Source organism: Alosa pseudoharengus, unplaced genomic scaffold, assembly GCF_046254945.1.
Source record: "Alosa pseudoharengus isolate Yale_2024_CS ecotype anadromous, Long Island Sound unplaced genomic scaffold, YU_APseudo_1.1 YU_APseudo_1.1_scf_19, whole genome shotgun sequence".
Classification (NCBI taxonomy): Eukaryota; Metazoa; Chordata; class Actinopteri; order Clupeiformes; family Clupeidae; genus Alosa; species Alosa pseudoharengus.
In genome coordinates this window covers 26,298,580-26,321,387 of record NW_027468657.1, presented here as the reverse complement: position 1 = coordinate 26,321,387, position 22,808 = coordinate 26,298,580, and the positions used below count along the sequence as shown (strand labels likewise).

At 46.9% G+C, this 22,808-nt stretch overlaps 2 protein-coding genes across 2 annotated transcripts; both read left to right on the top strand.

Moving 5' to 3' along the window:
• The first annotated feature begins 2,110 nt into the window (after nucleotides 1-2,110).
• fhdc2 (FH2 domain containing 2) lies at nucleotides 2,111-17,979 on the top strand. The gene is made up of 12 exons (XM_076292115.1): nucleotides 2,111-2,275; nucleotides 4,496-5,271; nucleotides 6,051-6,112; nucleotides 9,072-9,174; nucleotides 9,747-9,832; nucleotides 10,994-11,094; nucleotides 11,727-11,797; nucleotides 12,393-12,500; nucleotides 12,813-12,883; nucleotides 13,516-13,633; nucleotides 14,428-14,592; nucleotides 14,901-17,979. Exons 2-12 carry the CDS (start codon nucleotides 4,708-4,710, stop codon nucleotides 16,860-16,862), a joined length of 3,411 nt encoding a protein of 1,136 aa, XP_076148230.1. The 5' UTR covers nucleotides 2,111-2,275; nucleotides 4,496-4,707; the 3' UTR covers nucleotides 16,863-17,979.
• A 2,301-nt stretch (nucleotides 17,980-20,280) lies between these two features.
• LOC143132539 (rho-related GTP-binding protein RhoG-like) lies at nucleotides 20,281-22,344 on the top strand. Its single transcript, XM_076292113.1, has 2 exons — nucleotides 20,281-20,327; nucleotides 21,639-22,344. The coding sequence occupies exon 2, from the start codon at nucleotides 21,718-21,720 to the stop codon at nucleotides 22,291-22,293; it is 576 nt and encodes a 191-aa protein (XP_076148228.1). The 5' UTR covers nucleotides 20,281-20,327; nucleotides 21,639-21,717; the 3' UTR covers nucleotides 22,294-22,344.
• Nucleotides 22,345-22,808: the final 464 nt, after the last annotated feature.

The following is a 22,808-nucleotide window of genomic DNA, read 5'->3' as shown; positions in this document are numbered from 1 at the left end:
TTCTGAGAAGTGTCTGAGAAGATGTCATGTGACACTCTTCTGAGAAGATGTCATGTGACATGTGAGGTCCCTCTGTTTAGAATCTTTTTTGTGTTGTTTAGTTTGTGGTTAGTGTCAGATTATAGTAGTAGTTTTCTAAAATGTGGACTTCTGTTTACTACTCAGTGTAGTCCCAAGAGGAATGAAAATGTTGCCAAAGTGTGGGGTATATCATTACATCTATTCTTCAACTCCATACCATCTCTTTCCTTTTCATCGCTCTGTTCTATATCTTCACTGATCAACAAGATCAGTCACCTCATCGTCATCTCACCTCCCTTACAGTAACCTGTCCTTTCATCATTCTATCATAATTCTTCACACCTTATTCTGTGTGTGTGTGTGTGTGTGTGTGTGTGTGTGTGTGTGTATGGTGTGTGTATGTGTATAGTGAGTATGTTTTTGAGTGTCAAGTCAAGTTTATTTATATAGCGCATTTCATACACAGAGGTCATTTAGTGTGCTTTACATAAACAAAAGCAAAGAGTAATAGAACATAAAAGCATAGATAAAAAAGCAATACTAAAAACTAAAGTATATAACATAATAATAATTATAATTAAATAATATAAAAGAATGTGTGTGTGTCTGTGTGTGTTGGTATGTGTGTCTATGAGTGTGAGTGTGTGCGTCTGTATGAGATTGTGTGTGCACGTGTATGTATGTGTGTGTGTGTGTGTGTGTGTGTGTGTGAGTGTATGTGTGTGTATGTCTGTCTATGTATGTCTGTTCCCCCTGTGCTGTGCTGTGCTGCGCTGTGAGAGATGTCTGGGGCAGGTTCCCAAGCCTGATCTCCTGTCTGGTTGCCTGCTCCTCTCATCGCGCCCCTCTCCCCCTCCCCCCTCCCGCCTCCGGCCGGCCCCTGGACTGATCAAACCGCTCCGCAGCCGGCAGCACATCACACACCGGTCTGCAGGGGTGACGACAGCAGGGAAAGGGATGCTAGCTTATGGAAACACACAAGGACACTGGCACAGACAAGTACACTCTCTCTTTCTCTCTCTCTCTCTCTCTCTCTGTCGGTCTGTCTCACACACATACACTTGCATGCACACAGACACATGCACACACACACATCAAGACATGCATTCGAACACACGGACAGACACACACAATAAATACAGACTAAAGTGTAGGCTACACTTTATGTATGTGTACACAATTCACATGTAAACTTACACAAACACAGACATAAGTATAAGTAAGTATAAGTATATATACTCTTTTGATCCCGTGAGGGAAATTTGGTCTCTGCATTTATCCCAATCCGTGAATTAGTGAAACGCACACAGTGAACACACAGTGAGGTGAAGCACACACTAATCCCGGCGCAGTGAGCTGCCTGCATCAACAGCGGCGCGCGGGGAGCAGTGAGGGTAGGTGCCTTGCTCAAGGGCACTTCAGGTCCGGTTACAGGTCCGAAGTGCTAACCAGTAGGCCACGGCTGCCCCCAAACATACTCACCCCCAACATACTCACAGACGAAGACACACACACACACACACACACACACACACACACAGTCACATTGTTTACCAGACTTAAATTTTACACACACATAAGAAAACAACATGGCATCTGTCCCCCAGATGCCCTATAAGTTTTTTCCACCTCTCCCATTCTATTCTTTGAGTGAATATAACTTCCCTACAGTACTTTTATGACTATTTCCGCCCTGCCCCAACCGTTTTACACATTTTTGACAATGTTTTTACAGTAGGCTATGAGAAAGCATGTCAGCAAGATGGACGACGACCCCTGATGAAGCTGAATCATGGGGATGACACGTTTAGTTCTTTTCTGTAAAGTTATGAGAGTCTTCAGAATGAACTAACTAGTAAAAATTAATTAAATCGAACGATTAAAAAGACTTTTAGGAGCGTAGTGGGACAACCGTTGGTGGAGATTAGTGAAGTGACACACCTGTCTGGCGGCCGGCTCGACGCGTGTGTGAACTGGGATTGTGCTACTCTGAGGTGCAGCCGGTTTCAATGCGCAGGCGCGTTCTGCGAGTGCGCTCTTGAAGTTTCAGACAAATTGGGGATTTCTCCCGGTCAGTATGGGACGGAAAGTCAACGCGGACTTCACTCAAGCTATTTACTGAGAGAGCAAAGTAGAGCTCTCCAGCTGATGGACTTACATTGAAGTTAAAAAATATGGAATAATTTCAGGACGCTTTCAACTGAAGGAAAACGTATTTGGAAACGTCTTTATCCCACCTGAAAGATATCAAACGGTATGGCTTCTTATAACTTTTTAGAACTTTATAAGTACGAAAATAAAGATGACCTAAGTCACTTTTTGTGCATAGCCTAGGCTACATGACCTTGGAACAACATCACGTTTTAGGTTAAATTGGTTTCGATTTATAAATAAGAAAGCTTATTTGATCTTCCCTTGCATTGGCCCAATGGGAAGCCTCAATTTGTTTGTAGGCAATAGATCTAGCCGACAATAAATGTAAAAAAGATTTTAATTTAGACTACTTGAACTCAGTAAAGTTAAACTGTAACTTCAAAGTAACAAGATCTCTAACGTGATGGATGGATAGCCTGATCTCTGTGTTGTTTGCTTTCCGATGAAATAATGTTTGAAATCCAAATATATTGTGGATTCCTAGCCTACGTTTTGCTGTTAGGCTGCACACTAAAATCAGGGGCACAGCCGAAAACTTTTTTGTCAAAGATCTCCTTTCTTGGTCTTAGATTGAAAGATTAATCAACACGACTTCAGCTGTTTGATCTGTTTGTTTACATTAACAATTAGCCTGGTTCTTTAACTATATCAGCCACTCTGCAAAGTCTGACATATTCGGGAAAAAACACTGTATTTACAACCGTTGTATTTGCTTCTTGGGAATGTCACAGAACTTAAAACTTTTAAAAAACTTTCATGTGCAAGTCATGCCTTATCCTCGAAATGTAGGCTATCAACAGTTCTCGTGGGGAAGCGCCCTCCCGCGGTAGTTTATGGAACATTTTGGCACGAGTTGTATGGCCTCTTTTACAATTCGCTGGCATTGTTTCAAGCTATCAATTCATCCAGAAAATTAAACAAGAATTTAAATGAGGAAATGTTTGCAGAGTATATTAAACCGGAATGCCACACGTCAGTAAGTTGGCCTCAGCAACTCACCTGTCCTCACGAAACATCCATTTTTTTCAGGTCAGCCAAAACTCCAAACTCTAAAGACTCTACAATTGAAGTTGTTAACATCAGAGGAAAGGGAAAACGCTTGGCATACTTACACTGCTTTAAGTCTAGAGAATTCAATTTGTACAGTCATTGATACAGACCCTAAATCAAATAGGACTGGAAGGTTCGAAGAACAGGCTACTGAGAGAATGTCAGAGGAATTATTTAGAAAGGAGAGGCAATATTTACCATGTTACAGTGTAAGCTATTTCAATAAGGCCTTAAGCAGAGGTCAGTGTCCGCTGAACAAGCTGTCTAGATTGTGGTGTATGTGGTTTACTCATGAAGTAGCAGGGTGAGTAATGGTAGACACTCATCTTGTTCTGTTCTCGACTCTCGCAAAGCCCCCATGTTGTAAATCTCTGCTACCTTGAACTTGTGACAGTTTCACTTTAGGTGGAGAGCAATGACTGGCTTCAGCCCAAACTAGCAGTGGCACGAGTGGAGGGAAAGGCAAACAAATCACAGACTAGGCTACACACACACACACACACACACACACACACACACACACACACAGAGCTCTCTCATTAGCTTGATTAGAGGACAGAGGCTGCCAGGTGTAGGATCTTCACTGCTTTTTAATAACACATCTGAGGACAGGTGCATTTGCATAGGAAGACACACACACACACACACACACACACACACACACATACATACACAAAACACACACACACACACACACACACATACACAAAACACACACATACTCAAAGACACTTAGTAGCATGCTGGTATGACCATTGCAGCAAGTTGGCTTCTTTTGTGTGTGAAAAATGTGTATGCAACTGTTGTGTGTAACACAGTGGTTCTCAAAGTGTGGGGCCGGCCCCACTAGTAGGGAATGGAGACATGGTGGGCAGTGAACAGGAGGAATTCTTGTGTTTTCTGCCTATCTTTAATAATGCCTTTCTGTTCTCACAAGGAAGATCATAGATTAAAAAAAAAACAATAGCCACACACAAACATAGGAGTCATAAACAGACAGACATATGAATTAAAATAACATCTGATCCAGCGGACAAGAAATGTAACATGAAACCAAAAGGCTAAAAAATATTTAGCGTTACCATTTTGCCTGGTTGATTGAGTCAGGTGGGGCTTGGAAATTCCAAAGTGCGGAATGACAGAAAAAGTTTAAGAACCACTGATGTAACACAACAACAATGTAACATGACATCTGTCTGATCACATTAGAGGATCACAGTCACTGATCCTCTAATTTAAAGTCCACTCTTCTCATTTTATTTTCTTCCAGAAAACCTTGGAAGTAGACATTGTGTGGGCAGAAGTGGAACCATACCAGTTGGCTCTGACACCTGTGTTTGTGTTGGTGTTTTTACTGACCCCCTGCCTAACTCCTCTCATCTTGTGTTACCCCCTCCATCACCCCCATCACTTGGTCTGTTTTAGTGGGCTCCCAGCAGAACCCTCATCCCTCTCTCCCCTTCCAGCCCCCCCCCACTCTCTATGCACATCAGTCTGTGCGTGGCCCCCAAAGAGTCTCGGCCCTTTCATGGAACTCCGGCCCTTGGGGCCCCCGTGACCCCTACCACCACCACCACCACCACCACCACCACTACTACTGCTGCTGCTGCTGCTGCTGCTGCCGCCCCCCCTCTGTCAGCACTGACGGCCATGTCCGCCATTTCAGTGCCCCCTGGTCCTCCATCGGCCCCTCTGGGGCCTCCCCCTCCCCCGCCACCACCTCCTCCTCCTCCTCTGCCCCCACCTCCTCCACCTCTGTCGTCTTCCTCGTCCTCGCCGATGTCGGCGCTCTCCAGCCTGGAGTGCAAGCGTCGGCAGCGGATGCGGAAGCTCAACTGGGAGCGGATCCCACGGGAGCGCGTGGAGGGACGCCAGAGCGTGTGGAGCGGGCCGGCCGCTGTGCGCGACGAGGAGGACTTCGCACTGGACCTGCGCTCGCTGGACGAGCTGTTCGGCCAGAAGGAGGCACGCGCTACCGAGCGTTCCGGAAGCTTCCGTCGGAGCCTCCTGCGCTGCCGATCGCCACAGGACACCAGCCTCGACAAGGTGAGGGACAGCAATAGTGTCCTGGGCTCTACCCGCACCAGCAATACATTAGGTCAGATACCTGGACAACTCTTAGGGATGTTTAGAGGTACATTTGAACTCAAGTAAACCCTTAATTATGTGATTCTAAATAAATCCATCCATAATATAATATAATATAATATAATATCTCTCATGGTCTTCTTTGGGTGAAAACTGACTTGTGATGTGGTTCTATTGTAGTTTGTGTGGTTAGACAGTTTCTGTACTTGCTTTTCTCAAAATAGCGTAGTGAACTAAGAGAAAAAGTAGCTTGGAAATCATTAATCAAGTTCAGTATTTGTTAAGTCATTGAAATCCCATTTTCTTACATGCCCTAAATAAGACTCTGCCTTAGGAGACCCTCTTTTCACCTCAGCAGTGAGGCTCCTGTTTGCTGGACAAATGTGTTTATATGGCATGTGAGTGTGAGGGAGGTGTGTGATGGCTGTGATTGTCCTCGGAATGAGCTTATTAGTCTGGAGCTGAGAGCTTTCACACGAACCCTCATAACAGTCACACACACACACACACACACACACACACACACACACACACACAGAGAAGAGAGAGGGGAAGAGGAAGCTCCTGCTGTGTCATCTGTGGCCCATTAGTCTGAAAACCCATCGACTATGAGTGACCCGTGTTAAACAGATGGGCACAGACTATCAACATTACTTATTTTGATTGATCACAGTGAAATGGCCACAGGTCATCAACTCGTACTCATCTGGATCGCTGTGTGTTTGTCTAATTCGCAGGTGACAATCCTGGACTCTAAACGGAGCATGAACGTGGGGATTTTCCTGCGGCAGTTTAAAACGTGAGTTGATTTTGCTTTCTGCTCATTGTTTACATTTTGCCCCCCACCCTTACATTTCCTCTGGTTTCCTAAATAAACGGCGCACTTAATGACGGACAGCTAATGACCGGGCCTCTTTGCTGCAGAAGCCATGGCAGTAGCCATTAAGGCCATAAACTCAGACAGTTGTGTTGTCTCTGCGCTCCAAGAGGAAGCACAAGTGGGTAGTACTGCACTCCAGAGGGAAGTACTTAGCACCTCTGGAGGCAATAGAGTGTGAGTGGGCTTGGCTGGCCATTCCCCCGTGTGTGTGTGTGTGTGTGTGTGTGTGTGTGTGTGTGTGTGTGTGTGTGTGTGTGTGTGTGTGTGTGTGTGTGTGTGTGTGTGTGTGTGTGTGTGTGTGTGTGTGTGTGTGTGTGTGTGTGTGTGTGTGTGTGTGTGGTAGTTTCGGAGGGTCTGACAGGTGCCAAGGAGGTGGCAGCTGGGAGAGGTGGGGGTCGACTAGGGAGTGGGAATGGTCAGCCTCGAGGTCAAAGGTCAGACCTACTTTGAAGCCATAAGCGAGGAGGATGTCCATTTAGTAGAACGAGGAGGGCAAGGACACCCTCCTGATCTTCCTCCTGGAGGACGACTGGGCAGAATGCATCACATCTCCTGGCTGCTGACTCCACCACACCTGTCTGAGTCATTAGTCCTTTTGATTTGCCAAAAACGATTTGTTGGGTGTGGAATAAGATGGTACATGCTGTTTTGTTTTATGCTTTTCCAAAATTGAGGTGTCCTTTGTAAAAAAAGGTCACCTTTTATGAGAAATTCATGGATTACGACACCACTTTGGGTGGACTCCAAGTGGAGTGCATGCTACAGCGTGCTACAGCGTCCTTATGCAGTACCAAGTCAAAGCTTTTATTGGGTTAACATATTTACGCGCTGAAACACAGGGAAAACACACAAGTCTCCATTCTTTGCCAGCTTTGCTTAATTCTCTTGTCCAAAACTTGGGGCAGCCGTGGCCTACTGGTTAGCACTTCGGACCTGTAACCGGAGAGTTGCCGGTTTGAACCCCGACCAGTAGGCATGGCTGAAGTGCCCTTGAGAAAGGCACCTAACCCCTCACTGCTCACTGAGCGCCGCTGTTGATGCAGGCAGCTCACTGCGCCGGGATTAGTGTGTGCTTCACCTCACTGTGTGCTGTGTGTGTTTCACTAATTCACGGATTGGGATAAATGCAGAGACCAAATTTCCCTCACTTACTTATACTTAAAACTGTCAGCCAGAGAAACATTTAAAATAATGGTTTATTGCTACTAATTAAAACATATAGTTAGGCATACACCATTTCATAAAATCTCTTAGATTGTATTTCGGAGCATAATGAAGCATACTGCCAAAACAGTTTCAAATGATTTATACTGTTATTTGTATTGCTATCTGGCACAGCAGTTCTTGCATAGCAGTGTGTGGTTGCAGGGGTTACAGCAAACTCACGAGTCTGTATCTGTCTGTAACAGAAGTGTGTGTGTGTGTGTGTGCGTGTGCGTGTGCGTGTGCGTGTGCGTGTGCGTGTGCGCACACAGACCTACATTACTTACTCACACATTGAGATGAAATGACTGATTCCCAGGCTGCCTCTGTTTTTGCGAAGCCGGTATGCTTTCATGCCTACACATGCACTGCGGTGCTCCATGCAGGCTCAATTGTGCACAGCTTAATTGAAGAGCAGTTTCCTTAGAACCCAGCCCTGCCATGACACGCACAGAGACACAGAGCCATCAACCGGTTAGGGCTTTTGTGATCGAAAAGCCCCTTTTAACATTAGACTTACTCAGAAGCTATTTGTCTGCTCTTGGCGCATTGTTGACTGACGAGTCACGTTTTAAGTGTCTGGGGGCCTTTTTTCTTTTGAACGTCGTAGGACATGACTGTCGGCACTCTTGGAGCTGTTCATTATTTTATACTATCAGCTGGGAATCTAATATGTATTATGGTGGCGGAGTCTGTAATGTTCTTAAATAAACAGTCACAGACTATGACCAACAAAGGAATTGGCTGTTTAACAAGACCAGTGTGTCCTTTGTACGTCCTTTTGTAGAGACATCTGGGTGTTTGTCTCGTCATGTGGAACGTTGCATTTATTGTGTGAGTGAATGTGTGTGTGTGTGTGTGTGTGGGGCCTTGGGGGTATATGTGTGCAGGATTGGACTGTTGGATAAGGTTAGCTAGACAGGCACAAGGAAGGGAAGTCTCCTTGCTTGCTTTTGGCGTGCCTCATTCGTGACTATCTAAATTTGTTGAGAACTTTTTCTAAGCGGCTGTGTCTCTTACATAAGAGGCGGTCACCTTCAAGAAGAAATCACTGATGACAGCACCGTGCCTGTTTTGACTCTGGGTTTGGGTCCCCCAGCCCAGGGGGATAGAATGGGGGGGACAACCCTCATCCTCTGTGGCTCCTCCACCCAGCTGGAGTGCTGTTGTGAGTGACCCCTGTGTGGGGTATGGAGATTGGCGTGTTTGCTTAGCCATGACGTCTCAGTCAACGTCGCCAGTGTGGCGTCAAAACCTGTATGTGTGTGTGTGTGTGCGTGTGTTGTTTTTTCTTCTGCATCTCAGATGAGATAAGACGCAGTGTGTGTCTGTGTGTGTGTGTGTGTGAGAGAGCTCACAGGGCGCCATGATCAAAAGAGCAGAAAGTGATATGGGAAATGTCACCTCCTTGTGTCACTGGCGCCCTTCGTGCTTCACAGGTTTCCAGGACTCCTAAGGGATCAATTGTGTGTGTGTGTGTGTGTGTGTGTGTGTGTGTGTGTGTTGGATGGATGTGTGTGTGTTGGATGTGTGTGGTTTTTTAGACTCATCTGTGATGTTTACTCTCACTTTCTATTCTCAAGACTGTAGCCTAACGACTTGCCTAACGACCCCAACCATCGCTTGTAATGAATTTTTGTTGATTAAGGAAGTGACATCACTTTTGTTTCCATAGCGCTGCCACGGAGATTGTGGATGACATCAGACAAGGGGCCGGTGGTCGCTATGGCGCTGAGAAACTGTCCGAACTCCTCAAGCTGTTGCCTGACAGTGACGAGGTGAGTACAACCCCCCCCCCCCACACACACACAACACACACATCCCCTCCTACTCCACCCCTAGTTCAGATTGTCTCAGTGGAGACACCGTAGTCCTCTACCAGACCAAATCTGGTTTCTATTAGCACTCCGGACTCTGATGACCACAGACTTGCCATGCCGTTACCCTGCTGGAATCTCTGCACAAATCCCACATCATCATTATAGAGGAATTTTCCAAGAATATTGACACTAGCTCTTCAAAAAGGAGAAACACTATCTCTCTTGGTGAAAGGGAGACTTACTGCAGAGCTAAAGAGGCTTAGGGCAAAGATTTGGTGATTTGGACACATTTTTGACTGGATTCCTCTTCACTTGTCACTTCTTCTCTATTCTATACTTTCATTTGTGATAGAAAATGTTCATTGAAATGGCGTAAACTAACTATGAGAGACATCAGATCTCAGTCATTGAATCTCAGTGTATGTTAAGATGAAATCTGCATCAAGACCTGTGTATTCAAGTTGTTTCTTTACTGTGTGTGTGTGTGTGTGTGTGTGTGTGTGTGTGTGTGTGTGTGTGTGTGTGTGTAGGAGAGCCGTCTGAAGAAGTTCAGTGGGGAGCACAGTTCTCTGGGGGAGCCGGACCTCTTCATGCTGCTGCTGGTGGAGGTGCCCAGGTGAGCTCCATGACCCTCCTCTCCTCAGTCTCTACTCTCTATCCTGCCATCTCAATCATAGTTTTAGACTTATGGCACTTTTGCAAACCCTTTTGTCCAAAACGGGACTGACAAAAATATGTAAACACAAATCATTTAACTCTTTCTCACCTCTGTAGCTCATTTCCTCAACTCCTTTGAAACGTGTATAGACACAGGGTTATTAGCAGTACAGCACATCAAAGCCACAGGAGCAGCTCATTGTCAGCGTAACCTTAGTGCTCTTAAGGCCACTGCACATGGATTATGATTCCGTTCTATTGTGTCGGCACCGCTCAATAACGTCCGTTGTTTAATCCAGTGTTTGTCAGTTAAACATTCGGGTGCTGGTGTGCTTGGGCAGGTGACAGGTAGTGACGGTGCACTCATGTCTGTGCCTTTGTGCAGAGGACTTTAGAGTTTCTCACGTGCCCGCAGCTTTAGTTTTTGGGAGTGTGCAGATCCTTCATTTTCCAGAGGAAGGGAAACCTGCCGTTTATTTATGGACTCTGTTAGTCCGTTTGTAGGGGGCATTTCAAAAGCCGGCCTGTCAGACACAGGAAGTTGGATTATCACAGTGTAAAGGTGAAGGCGGCAGCCAGAGGCTCCAATGTAAACAGCTCTTGTCTGAGTGTGGCGCTATTGGTCCGCTTGGCTCCTGCAGCTCACCATGAAGTAGCCATTAGTCAACCCATCTTAAGTCTGAGTTTAGATTCTCTCCTAGTCTGTGTTCCATTAAAGCCCAGTGCTCTGGTCCTCTGCGGGGGAACTGGTCCTGGCTGTCTGTGTCTGCAGACTGTAGTCTCTCTCCCAAACCCATCACCACCTGCGCACACCCCAGGTCACAATTCAAAACAAACTCCCCCACCAGGCACTCTAAGACTGACTGTCGACTGATCAATGGCTCTTCTTCTTTCTCCTCCCTCCTTCCCCTCTTTCCTCTTGTCTTCTCTCTTCCCTCCCACCTCTCTCTTTGTCTTTATGTCTCTTTCTTTTCTTCCTTTCCACTCTCTCTCTCTGATGACTCTCTTTCCCCCGCTTTCTCTTTCACTCTGCCTCCATGGTTTTTTCTCTTTCTGTCTCACACTCTTTATCCATCTCTCCCTCCCTTTCTATCTTTCCCCCCTTTCTCTCTCTATCTAGTTTTCGTCTGCGTCTCGACGCCATGATTCTGCAGCAGGAGTTTGACCCTGCCGTGACCTCTCTCTGTGTGGCGGCCAGATGTCTGGAGGAGGCGGCCAGAGGTAACTTTCCTGCAGGGGGCCTGTGTGTGTGTGTGCCTGTGTGTGTGTGTGTGTGTGTGTGCCTGTGTGTGTGTGTGTGTGTGTGTGTGTGTGTGTGTGTGTGTGTGTGTGTGTGTGTGTGTGTGTGTGTGTGTGTGTGTGTGTGTGTGTGTGTGTGTGTGGGGTCTCTTCATCCTCTTTTAAGTGCCTCAATCTGATATTCGTTCCTCCTCTTCTTCTGTCTCTGGTGGTCCATTTAGTCTTGTAAATAATATCTGACTGTTCCCTTTGGGCTGTAGAAGTGTCTGAGTGCTGTCTACTTCATACTAACACACAGGAAGTGAGGAATGAGAGAATAGTCACCAAGTCATTACAGTGATGAGTAGTTATGAGATGTACACCTAATTGAGAAAATGGACTAGAATTCTTCAACATGAACGGTTATGATATGATATATAATATATAGAGGAGGTTGGTCCAAGATGATTGACTGGCAGCTTAACTCATTCTCTGACGAGGTTTTCAAAGCTCTGAGATTGTCTGTTTGTTTGTTTGATTGATCATTTATTTGTTGGTTATGAGTCAGCATGTGGAGGAGGCAGGTCTGAGGTGGTTGACTGACCGCTTAACTCGTTCCCTGATTGGTTTTTCAGAGCTGCTGAGCTGCCCTGAGTTGCACTCGATCCTGAGGCTGGTGCTGAAGGCGGGGAACTACATGAACGCTGTGAGTCACCATGCGACCTCATACCCTACTGTATTTTTCCGCCAGCTTACACCAGCTCACACCAGCACCGCAGTCAGGACTGCTGACACCCCTCAGCCATCTGCTTGTGTCATTAGGCAAATGAGCCATGAAACACTCGCATTGAAAGCCGTGGATAAGATCACCCATCCTGGCATTATCCTTTGACTAAATGCGAGGCTTGGGGCATATGCCAAAACAAGTAGCCTGCTTTGTGATTGGCCTGTTGAGTTTTTCTGCACCAATAAGACTGTTTGTTTTTCTGCAAGCTAAGCTGTGTTAGGCTGCAAGCAAAATACATGCTTGGGCATAGAAAGTGTGCAACATCTTCTTTTGTTTTTTCTTTTCACTTTTTTTTTTTGCACAAAGAATCATAACAAGCACACAAATGTAGGCCTTTGGAAAAAGAGAGCTTACTGAGAAAACATCAACAATACCTAAAGAAAAACATTAACAGTCAAACAATCAGAAAACACCCAGAGATTAGTGTAGACGTCGCACTAAGTCCCTCTCAGGTGTGTCTGCGTGGGCTCTGATTTTTCACTCCCTCCCTCCTTCTTCCTCTGTGGCCTTTTAGGGCGGCTATGCCGGTAATGCTGCGGGATTCCGCATCGCTTCGCTGCTGAAGCTGGCCGACACCAAAGCCAACAAGCCAGGCATGAACCTGCTCCACTTCGTCGCCATGGTGAGACTTACTGGCACCCGCACACCCGTCTGTGATTGCATAACTTTTTTTTTTTTCCTCAAGGATCTCTCTGAGAATTAAGAAATGTGTCCAAAATGAGTCACATTTCATTCAGCTTAGATTGTCAAATGTTCAGTGACCTGTTATGTCATATTCGTGTAAGTCATAATCTGTTCTGCATATCTGCATATCATCTGTTCTGCACTGATTATTGCCTTGTTTTATTTTTGCCTTTTTTACCGAGATTTACTGTACACATTGGCTAATACAAACTCAAGAGCCCGATAAGAGCTTGTTCCTTTCTTCCCACAGGAAGCTGTGAAAAAAGATGAGGGCTTGTTGTCCTTCCCTGACCGTCTCTCCCACTTGGCCTCTGCCTCAAGGTATATACACACACACACACACACACACACACACACCACCACCACCAATGCAGCCACATCTTATTTCATTTACCTCCAGTATGTCAGTATGTTTACTCAAAGGAAGTCCACTTGCGATAGCAATCTCTTTCAAAGAGGGCCAGAGCTAGTTTATAAAGCACAAAAGAACTAGATTAACAAGAACCACATGAAAAAGACCGCTAGACTGTTCAAGGCTTGACAGGAACTTTCCTTGGAATCGATAAGGTAGTTGATGGCAAATGTATAGACATATTGTCTTACCTTGCGATTCACTTATCATTAGAGTGGGAAACGGAGAGGCACATTTAGAGATTAAGGGTGACTGGAGAGGGGTGGCTGCTGCGGTCAAGACGAGTTGGAAGTCATCTAAAGAGCAGCATTGTGCTTTCTAATATAGATGTCAAAATAACAGAGTTTATGAGTCATGTGTTTGAGTGTTGCTTTTGTTGGCTTTTGTGTGAAACTAATGTCTGTATGTATGCATATGTGGGAGTGTGTGTATGACTAATGTGTTTGTATGTGAATAATGTGTGTGTGTGTCTGTGTGTGTGTAATGTATGCACATACGTAGGTGTGTAATGATTAATGTGTTGATGTGTGTATTCCTGCAGGCTGTCGGAGGAGTCAGTGCTGGACGACCTCTCTCGACTCCAAAGCAGGGTGGCGTCGCTGTCACTCAGTGCCCAGAGCCAGCCCGAAATCCAGCAACACATGCAGCAATTCCTCGAGGTGTGTGTGTGTGTGCGTGTGTGTGTGTGTACGCATCTCTGTGTGTCTGTATGCATCTCTGTGTGTATGCGTTCCTGTTTGCCTGCCTGATTGCATGTGCATGCATGAACCATCCATGCACCCATTCCCATGGCAAGCATCACATACCATTCATACTGGCCATAAAAAAGACCCCGTGCAGATAAGTAATGGTAAAGGGCTGAGAGGCCATAACAGAGTGAGTGCTCACTCTTCAACCCAAGGCTTTTCCTCAGGCTTTACAACCTGACCCCCTGCTTGTAAAGATATTAAGTGGTCATTTGAACTGGCTTTTCATTAGCGGAAGGCACTGACACTATCTCCCCATCACCTATCGGGCTGTTGTTGTGTCTCGGTGAAATATGAAGGGGAGTAGCCCAAGGTCACAAGCAGTATAAATCCTGTGGGGGTTTTCATGGCTGTAGAGTTAGATTTGGAGTGGGAGAGATCTCTAGGTCTCGTGTGTGTGTGTGTGTGTGTGTGTGTGTGTGTGTGTGTGTGTGTGTGTGTGTGTGTGTGTGTGTGTGTGTGTGTGTGTGTGTGTGTGTGTGTGTGTGTGTGTGTGTGTGTGTGTGTGTGTGTGTGTGTGTGTGTGTGTGTGTGTGTGTGTGTGTGTGTGTGTGTGTGTGCCTTACCAGCCAGCTGTTTAAATACAGTTTTTATGTATTCAATCACCTACACAAAAGATGCAATTCAGATAATTGGTATGTTGTGGCTCTGAAACACAAGGGTGAAGTTACTGAATCAGTGTACTGATTCTTTGTGTGTGTGTGTAGGTGGCGGAGGTGCGTCTGCAGGAGGCTGAGGGGGAGGTGCAGGCCCTGCGCCAGAGCAGCCAGGCCCTGGTGGAGTTCCTCTGTGAGGACGAGACCTCCTTCAAGCTGGAGGAGGCCTGCCGCATCTTCCACTGTTTCTGCCACCGCTTCCAAAGAGCTGTGCGGGTAAGTGTGTGTCAGTGTGTCTCTCTGACTGTGTGTGTGTGTGTGTGTGTGTGTGTGTGTGTGTGTGTATATGTGTGCTCTGTCGGGGAAGAGATGTAGTGACCATCACTTGCATGCCCAACCTGTTTTCAGTATGTTTAGTATATCTGTTTGTCCTGCGCATGTGACTGTGTATGTGTAGAGTCATAAGTCTCATATAGTTTGAGTATGCCATGGGATACTCTTGTGACGTGTCTTTTTCTTTCTTTCTATCTTTCTTTCCTTTCTTTGTGTTTCTATCTTTCTGTCTTTCTTTTGTTCCTTCTCAGGAGAATGCCGAGCGTGAGCAGGCGGAGCAGAGGCGCGTGGAACGCGAGCGCGAGTGCTCGGAACGCCGGCGCTCCCTGGCGCTGTGCTCCTCTCCCAGCTTCTCCGGAGACTCGGGCCTGGCCGAGAGCTCGACGGACGATCTGGAGCGCACGCTGGAGCGCAGCCTGAGCCGCAGCGGCAGCGGCAGCACCCGGAGCCGACGCAGCCTGCGCAACTCCACAGACGGACGCCGCCACTCGCAGTTCACCTTCCCGGGGGACTCGCTCGAACGAGAAGCGCAGGACGCCACGCACTCCGCCCCACACACACCCTCGCCCACGTTTGAGAGCGGCATGAGCCCCACGATGAGCAGGCGAACAGGAAACGTATATAACACTGTTATGCAATACATGCTGTCCTCGTCTCATTCAGTGACCTCACCCTCCACACTGCGCGCAGATGGCATGGCAAATGGACCTACGTTAACACACAGTCGTGAGGCAACAGACCATGAACACACATTAAACACACGTGCCAGAGTAAATCAACACACACTGAACACTGATGCACAGAGGACGCTACGTACAGATAATGCACAGATACAGCAGGTGCAGGCTGCTGTTGGCCAGAGTCCTGTTAGTAATATGACCACTACATGCATGACGATCTCTAACAGTCCCAGTCGGCTTAGAGGACCTGTGAACTCTCCAGAAAACACCTCAGTGAACCTATCCCACAATCCTCTGGGACGGTCTGTGGATCCCTCAGAAGTTATTGGACCTACTCTCAATAACAGCCCCTCCCATCTCAGTGCCTTACCCTGTCCCCCAGTGACCAGGCCAGTTCAGGAAGCATCTAGAAGCCTGTCGCCACATGCCATGGAAGTCCCAGTTGGTGTTGCAAATAAGTCCGGTAAGGTGACCGCATCGAGACCCAACAGTATCCGAGTGGCCGTTGGCGTGCCTGAGCGTGAACCCCGCACACCGGTGCCCTCCGAAACTGTAGCTGTCGCCCCGTCCTCTCCCGACAGGCCTCGGCCCGTCACCTCGCCCTCCAGGGAGTCCCGCGTGCCTTCCACTCCCTCCCGCCCTCGTCCAGCGTTGGCGGACGAGGCTGACCGCGCGTACCCGCGCGTGGGCGAGACCCTGGAGTGCCACCTGCTGGTGCGCGGGCTCCGCTCGTACGACACCCTGGGCAACCCGGCGCCCATGCCCTCCCCCTCGCCCTCGCCGACCTCTCCCCTGCCCCGGCCGGCACCCGGCCACTGCTCCAAGTGGAAGAAGGAGAGGGAGGCCGAGGAGAGGGACGGCGCGCTCTCTCCGTCCTCTTCGTCCGCCTCCTCCGTCGCCCACGCAAAAGACGACCCGCAGGGCAGCAAGACGGCAGCCGCAGCCCGCGGGCCCAAGAGGGGGTCGTCGGCACTACGCTCGGCGCCTCCTAGCAGTTCAGCCAGCCCGAGAGTTCGCTCCAAACCCGGGCCGGCTCCTTCGGACTCCCCGGCGACCTCCCGCATCACCCCGCCTCGCACCTCTTCCCTGCGCTCCTCCCCCATCACGCGCCCGACGGCTGCCCCCGCCCAGATTCGTCGGAGCGGCAGCGCCAAGGAAACCGCCAGCCCCACCACGGGTCAGCCCGTCCGCCGCGCGCCTGACAGGGCCCCGGAGAGAGATCATCCTCCGGCGGGCGAGAGGGAGAAACCCACGCCCGCCGCCGGTCGCGAGACGTTCGTCCGCGGCTCCCCGCTGCGGGTGTCCAAGCGCGTGGCGCCTCACGGCGAGGCCACGACGGCGACGCAGACGCGCGGTGGAGCCCACAGCCCCTCGTCCTCCTCCAGCACGCCCAAGAACATCCGCACCACCGTCATCTCCGCTGCTCGCGCCAAGACCACCAAAACAGAGACATCCGTGCCCAAGGCCACCGCCGCTGCCGCCACACGCATCCCTGGATCCAAGATGGCTCGTGCCGCACCCACGTGGAAGTGAACATGCAACAAGATATGAAAGACATTTACACATTCAGATGCACCTGCACATTCAGCCGTATTATGTGCCTGTGCAGGTGAATTAGGGATTGTCAACAGGACATTGTGCATGTTTTTGTATGACAGTTGGAGCACATTCAGACTCAATTGCCTCTTGCCTCCTCAATTGCCTCTTTTCTCTTTGTCTGACATTTCTCTCCTGGACAGTCAATGTTTCAGGAGTAAGTCCGAGTTAGATAGCCTAGCTTTTGATCTTTATCTGCATAGTCTGTTGAAACTGAAGAGAACTGGCATCATAAGTTCTACCTCCACAACGCTGAGGTCTTTTTGGAGAGATTTCAGTAGGGCTTCCCCTATAAGGGGGATGCTACTCTACCATACCAGTTTACTCCAGAGGAATCAACTGCCATATTTAATTGTTTTCCAAACATGTCTCTGGTAATCAGTTATACAGGTTCATCATGAAAGACACTGTTTTCATATTCAACAAGTGACCAAATAGGTTGCTCAAATGCGTCTGCGTATGTTTTTTTTTATATCCGTGGCTGAATTTCATCAGGCTAGCTGTCACTGCCATGTTTATACTGTATGTCCATTCTGGCCTTCTGTCTTTTCCATGTATTTGACCTTGTGTGTATGTGTGTGTGTGTGTGTGTGTGTATATTTGTGAACTTGATCAAAGTGAGCCATTGCACATCAGCAGCTAGGTACAAAAAAAAAAACAACATTTATTATTGAGAAGAGAGAAACATGGAGGAGTTTCTCTCAATGTGATTCTTAGCGTGTGCGTTTTTTCTTTCCAAAGCAGCTTAATCTATGGGAGACTTTTTCCCGTGGCCTGGTACAGCTCGATGCCACCGGCGAGCTGGTACTCTGATGGTCACTGTGGGTTGGTCAACTGGCCTTCCTTTGTTGCACTTTACAAACTAAAGACAGATGGGTGTTGGGGACGAATGGACGACTTCTTTAAGATAATCTGCTGTATGGTTGTAGTGTTTTTGTCAAAGAACAAAAACTGAGTGTCATACTTTGTAATCTTAAGAATATGGACTCCTATTGTAATATTTGTATTCCTTTGTAAATAAGAGAAAATAAAATAAAGATGGCTGTTGACAGTTTGTCCGATGATTGCGTTGACACATTTTTGTTGATCAGAACACAATCCTAAAACGTGGCATTTATTGTGGCATTTAAGGTGTCATGCTTTGACTCCATTTTAAAGTATTATTTGTGTTACATCCTTGTGCCTCAGTGTACATCATTATAATTATATCCATACCACAACATGTCATCAAAACTGAATACTGTTTCTATGCAGGCTGCAATAAGGCAACCCTTTAATGTAAACTTTCTTACGCTTTCTTTCTTGCTTTCTTTTATTCCACAAGCACACAAACCTGTACAACAACCTGAAGTGTTAATTAATCTTGCAGAGGGGCAAATGAAGCGGGTTGGGCCTGGTTTGCCCTCTTTAAACGCTGGCCTATCCACTGGCCTTCTGTCCTCTGCCCTTCAACTCCAGTCACTCTCTCTCACTCCTCCCCTTTTCTCTCTCGTCCCCTCTTCTCCCTGCACCCCCACCCAGAGTCACCCGTGGCTTGTAAACGTTGCTATGGAGATGCTCTAGGAAACCCATAGAATCTCCCCCTCCACCCCTGGCACAATGAAGAAGTGTGTGTGTGTGTGTGTGTCATTGTGTGTATAGGGTCTCAGTGGGAAAAGTGCCTTTATGGGACAGAGTGACGCCAGCGCTCTTGGGAAAGGCAATAAACTAGTGGCCTTTTTTGTGACTGAGTGCGTCTGTCACTGCATATGTATGTGTGTATGCCTTTGCGACATCACGCTTTTTCGGGACACCAATAGGGATCAGTGAAGATGCCTCTCTTGATTGCACACCAGTCAATAGCTCTAGACCTCACAGACCCAGTTACCTTGCATATTGTCCAACAGCAGGACACTATTCATAGGTGCCACCTACGTCACTATCAAATAGAACGCCGCCATGAGACACAAACAAATAGATTACACATAGCCTACAATCTTATTCCTTAATGAGAATCTAAGCAGCGTGTCTGTGAGAGAAATTATATGTTATATAAATTATATGATACATGTGACTTTATATGCCTAGAATATAATGTATTTGTTGTAAAGTTACAATGGGCTATGTGACCTATTTGCCCAACACATTGCTCACTCTGACAGGAAGTTTGATTGACACCGTGTCCTATATACAGTGTTGTTAACACAACCACATTTCCATGCAGATGAATCAAGATCTATGTAAATAAATGATGTCACACAGGAAGCAATAGAAGCTTCTGAGTAGCAGTCTTATCGGAATGCTCTGCTTACTACATACTGAACAGAGCACTGTTTCTTTCTGCAATATTGTAAATGGGTATGTTGACTGGCAAAACATTTCCTGGATATTTGATTTGTAATCCCATTTTAATTCCACGTTCTGCAGCGTCTCAATTACAGTAAGTTCCTGTGTTTTAGCCGCATTGTGTATAAACCGCAGGACAGTGTTTTATGCAAGTTAAAAAAACAAAACCGTATTAATACCAAATTAACTACCCCTGTGTATTAACCTCATAGCTGAAGAAATTTCGCAAAATCATTTGGCTAATAGTTGAAAAATGATGGTAGCCGATGGTAGCTGTTGAAGTAAGGTGAGATGATGAGGGAACTTTCCCCTAGAGTAAAACATAGCATAGGTGAGAGGCCAGGTGTTGCCTTAACTTCTCAGCTATCCTGGGTAATCAGTGCTGCATGGCACAGGCCTGTCATTTTGCCTTCAGGGTCATGCGCATGATTGCAGCATTATTACAAACTGTCTATATAGTGTTTATTGTAAACATGGCACTGAAGTTAGGCAACTTTTTTAAAAATGCAACTAAACAGGTTACATCTGCAGTTCATTATATTCTTCACAGGCAGTCGAAAAACTGTGTTGAAAACGTTTAAGCAACACCTCTGTGCCTAACCGAAACAGACTATGCCCATCTGGACTTGCACAGTGTTGTTTTACTCCTAATGGCTTTACTGCCATCTAGTGGACGCACAGAACTCTTACACAAATGTATTTAACGAATCTCACTGTGTGAACAGTTTATGAACAGAGACTTATGAATCATACGGAATCATAATCATATGAATTTACTGTAACTTTAACGTCAACTACACACATTGTTTAGCTTCAGGGCAGGCAGTTAAACATTTTTAGAAAAGAAAAGAAATGTTGAGGAAAAGACCAAGCAAAGTTACGAAGGAACTAAAAGAAAGGGACAGAGATAAGACAAGGACAGAAATGATTTATTACCGAATTATTTCCTTCGGTGTCATTTCTACGGAGCGGATATGAGGTTTATTTTGAAGAGGGCTGCTCCCCGGATGCGTTCGTCAGTGTCTGGAGTTTCCAACCGAAGTTCAGTGAGAGGGAAAGCACGACTCTAGTGGGGCGGTAAGTCAAAAGTCAACTTCTATGAAGTAACATTTAACTTTTTAATGTCACTGAAAGTTTCTTCTGTCTGTTCGTAGGTAACATATGGATACAAGTATTTGCATTTGTATGACTATGGCAGTGTGGGAAAGTTAAAAAGTAGCTATTTTGGTTAACATTAGCCAGGTTTCTTGTCTTGATACGCCTTGCTAGGTATCTTTCAACTTTGGGAGTTGATTTGGCTAATTGTTGTAAGTTATCTAAGAAGTTAGTATGGTAATTAGTACGGTAGGATAGTGGTCTGGGTTGGATCAGATCGTTTCATGTTGTTTATGCCTATTATTTGTCGGAAAAGAATATGTGTTACAGCAACACCTTGTTAAACAATTGGTGTGTAGCGTTAGCCTAACGTTAGTTCATAGAGGTTTAACAAAACCATTCCGTTAGCTAAGCTATCTTAGCTAGACATCTTCCTGGAAATTCTCTCTGTAGCCGGCTAACAAGTTAGCTAACAACTTTAGCTTGAGACACCCGCTATATTGAATTCTTTGATGGTGACCTTCATCTAGGGAAATATTTTGCTTCATTAAGTTAGACTTTACCTTAAATCAGTTTGTTGTCAGTGTACAATCTTGCGGCGATTATAAAGGGGTTGTCTGTTTTCAATAACTTGACGAGGTGAGAAAAGTTTCGCATAGGCTACGTTAGCTAAGTTAATATTAAGAAGTAACCACTAGAACATAATTTGACTTTATGGTTTACCTGTGATACCAATGTTGCTTGACCTATCTTAAGATATGTATAGGGAAGGCTGAGGTTTGGTTATGAACCTACATTAACTAGCTCAGCTAAACTCAGTCAAATGGATCAAGAACATAGGGGAGTGGTCTGCATCAATAAACAGCAGTCTGCTGCACAGTGGGAGAACATAACTCGCCTGGGTCTTGTGTGTTTGTGTTTTAGAAGGCTGTCCCACCTCTAAATCACTCATTAAATGCTACTTAGCTGTGTAAACATTGACAGATAATATTATACAGGAAGCCAGGTTAATTTGGTAAATAGCAAACAGCTGCTTGTGACCATCACAAGTTGTTTAAAGTCCACTGTTCACTAATAACCTACCTCAAGTCAACATTCAAAACACATTGCATTTAGTAATAACTAAAGCTGTTTCTCATTTCTCACATTCTCTGTTGCAATATTTACTCTTACTCTTTCATTCATCTATCTGTGTGTACTCTCCCTCACTCTCACTGGTTCTGTCTCTCACTTTATATTTGCTTATCTCCCTCTCTCGCTCTGTCTGTCTCTCGCTCTCTCTCTCTCCAACAGGTGTCTGAACCGTGAATGCGGAGTGAGTGAGTGAGCGAGCGAGAGAGAAAGAGAGAGTGGAGAAGAGAAGTCGAGCAGGATGCAGACCATAAAGTGTGTGGTGGTGGGCGACGGCGCCGTGGGCAAGACGTGCCTGCTGATCTCCTACACCACCAACGCCTTCCCGGAGGAATACATCCCCACCGTCTTCGACAACTACAGCGCCCAGATGAGCGTAGACGGCCGCACGGTCAGCCTCAACCTTTGGGACACGGCTGGCCAAGAGGAGTACGACCGTCTGCGCACGCTCTCCTACCCGCAGACCAACGTCTTCGTCATCTGCTTCTCGATCGGCAGCCCGTCGTCGCATGCCAACGTGCGGCACAAGTGGCACCCGGAGGTGTCCCATCACTGCCCCAGCGTGCCCGTGTTGCTCGTGGGCACCAAGAAGGATCTGCGCCACGACCCGGACACCCTCTCCCGGCTGAAGGAGCAAGGCCTGGCGCCAACCACGCAGCAGCAAGGCGGCGCCCTGGCCAAGCAGATCGGCGCCGTCAAGTACCTGGAATGCTCGGCACTCAAACAGGAAGGCGTGCGGGAGGTGTTCGCCGAGGCCGTGAGAGCGGTCCTCTACCCCAACGTTAAAAAGAACAGCAAGAAGTGTGTGCTACTTTAGTTTTGTCATAAGGAAAAGGAGGTGTTGCGGGGGACTTGGCCGGTGTGAGGGGGGGGGAGGGGGGGTGTTTGTAGGGAAATCGGAGGACAAGTGGGTTTATGGGATGAGAAACGGCAGCAAGCAGTAGACCCTGTCTGTTGGAGGACTGATGTGGATTGAACAACACTGTGGTCCTGAATACTGAAGACTTCATTCAGAAAGCCCTGGCTTACCCATCCACCCCTCCCAAGTGGCCCCTTTGGTCCTTCCACTTTTCTCGGCTTCTTTTTACCCTCATCTTGCTGCACAGGACTACATTTGATTTTTGTATCCCCTTGTTGTACCCATCAGTCTGTGTACTTCCCTGCTCTCTGCCTTGCCTGCTTCATCATTCTATACCACTGGTTTGCTCTCTAACTTCTCAAAAGCTCAGCTGGTCCAGCTGGAGTATCAGTGACTCGTTTAGCTCGTCTGGTCCAGTCTGAGTGGGTGTTTTGGTTTCTTTTTTGGCCACAGCAAAGCGCCTTCTCTGCACT

Bases quoted from the DNA above. Each gene is read 5' to 3' on its own strand.
- fhdc2 (XM_076292115.1), top strand. From the start codon at position 4,708: ATGCACATCAGTCTGTGCGTGGCCCCCAAAGAGTCTCGGCCCTTTCAT. The intron at 11,798-12,392 runs GTGAGTCACCAT...GTGGCCTTTTAG, and splicing joins CGGGGAACTACATGAACGCT to GGCGGCTATGCCGGTAATGC. The intron at 12,501-12,812 runs GTGAGACTTACT...TTCTTCCCACAG, and splicing joins TGCTCCACTTCGTCGCCATG to GAAGCTGTGAAAAAAGATGA.
- LOC143132539 (XM_076292113.1), top strand. From the start codon at position 21,718: ATGCAGACCATAAAGTGTGTGGTGGTGGGCGACGGCGCCGTGGGCAAG.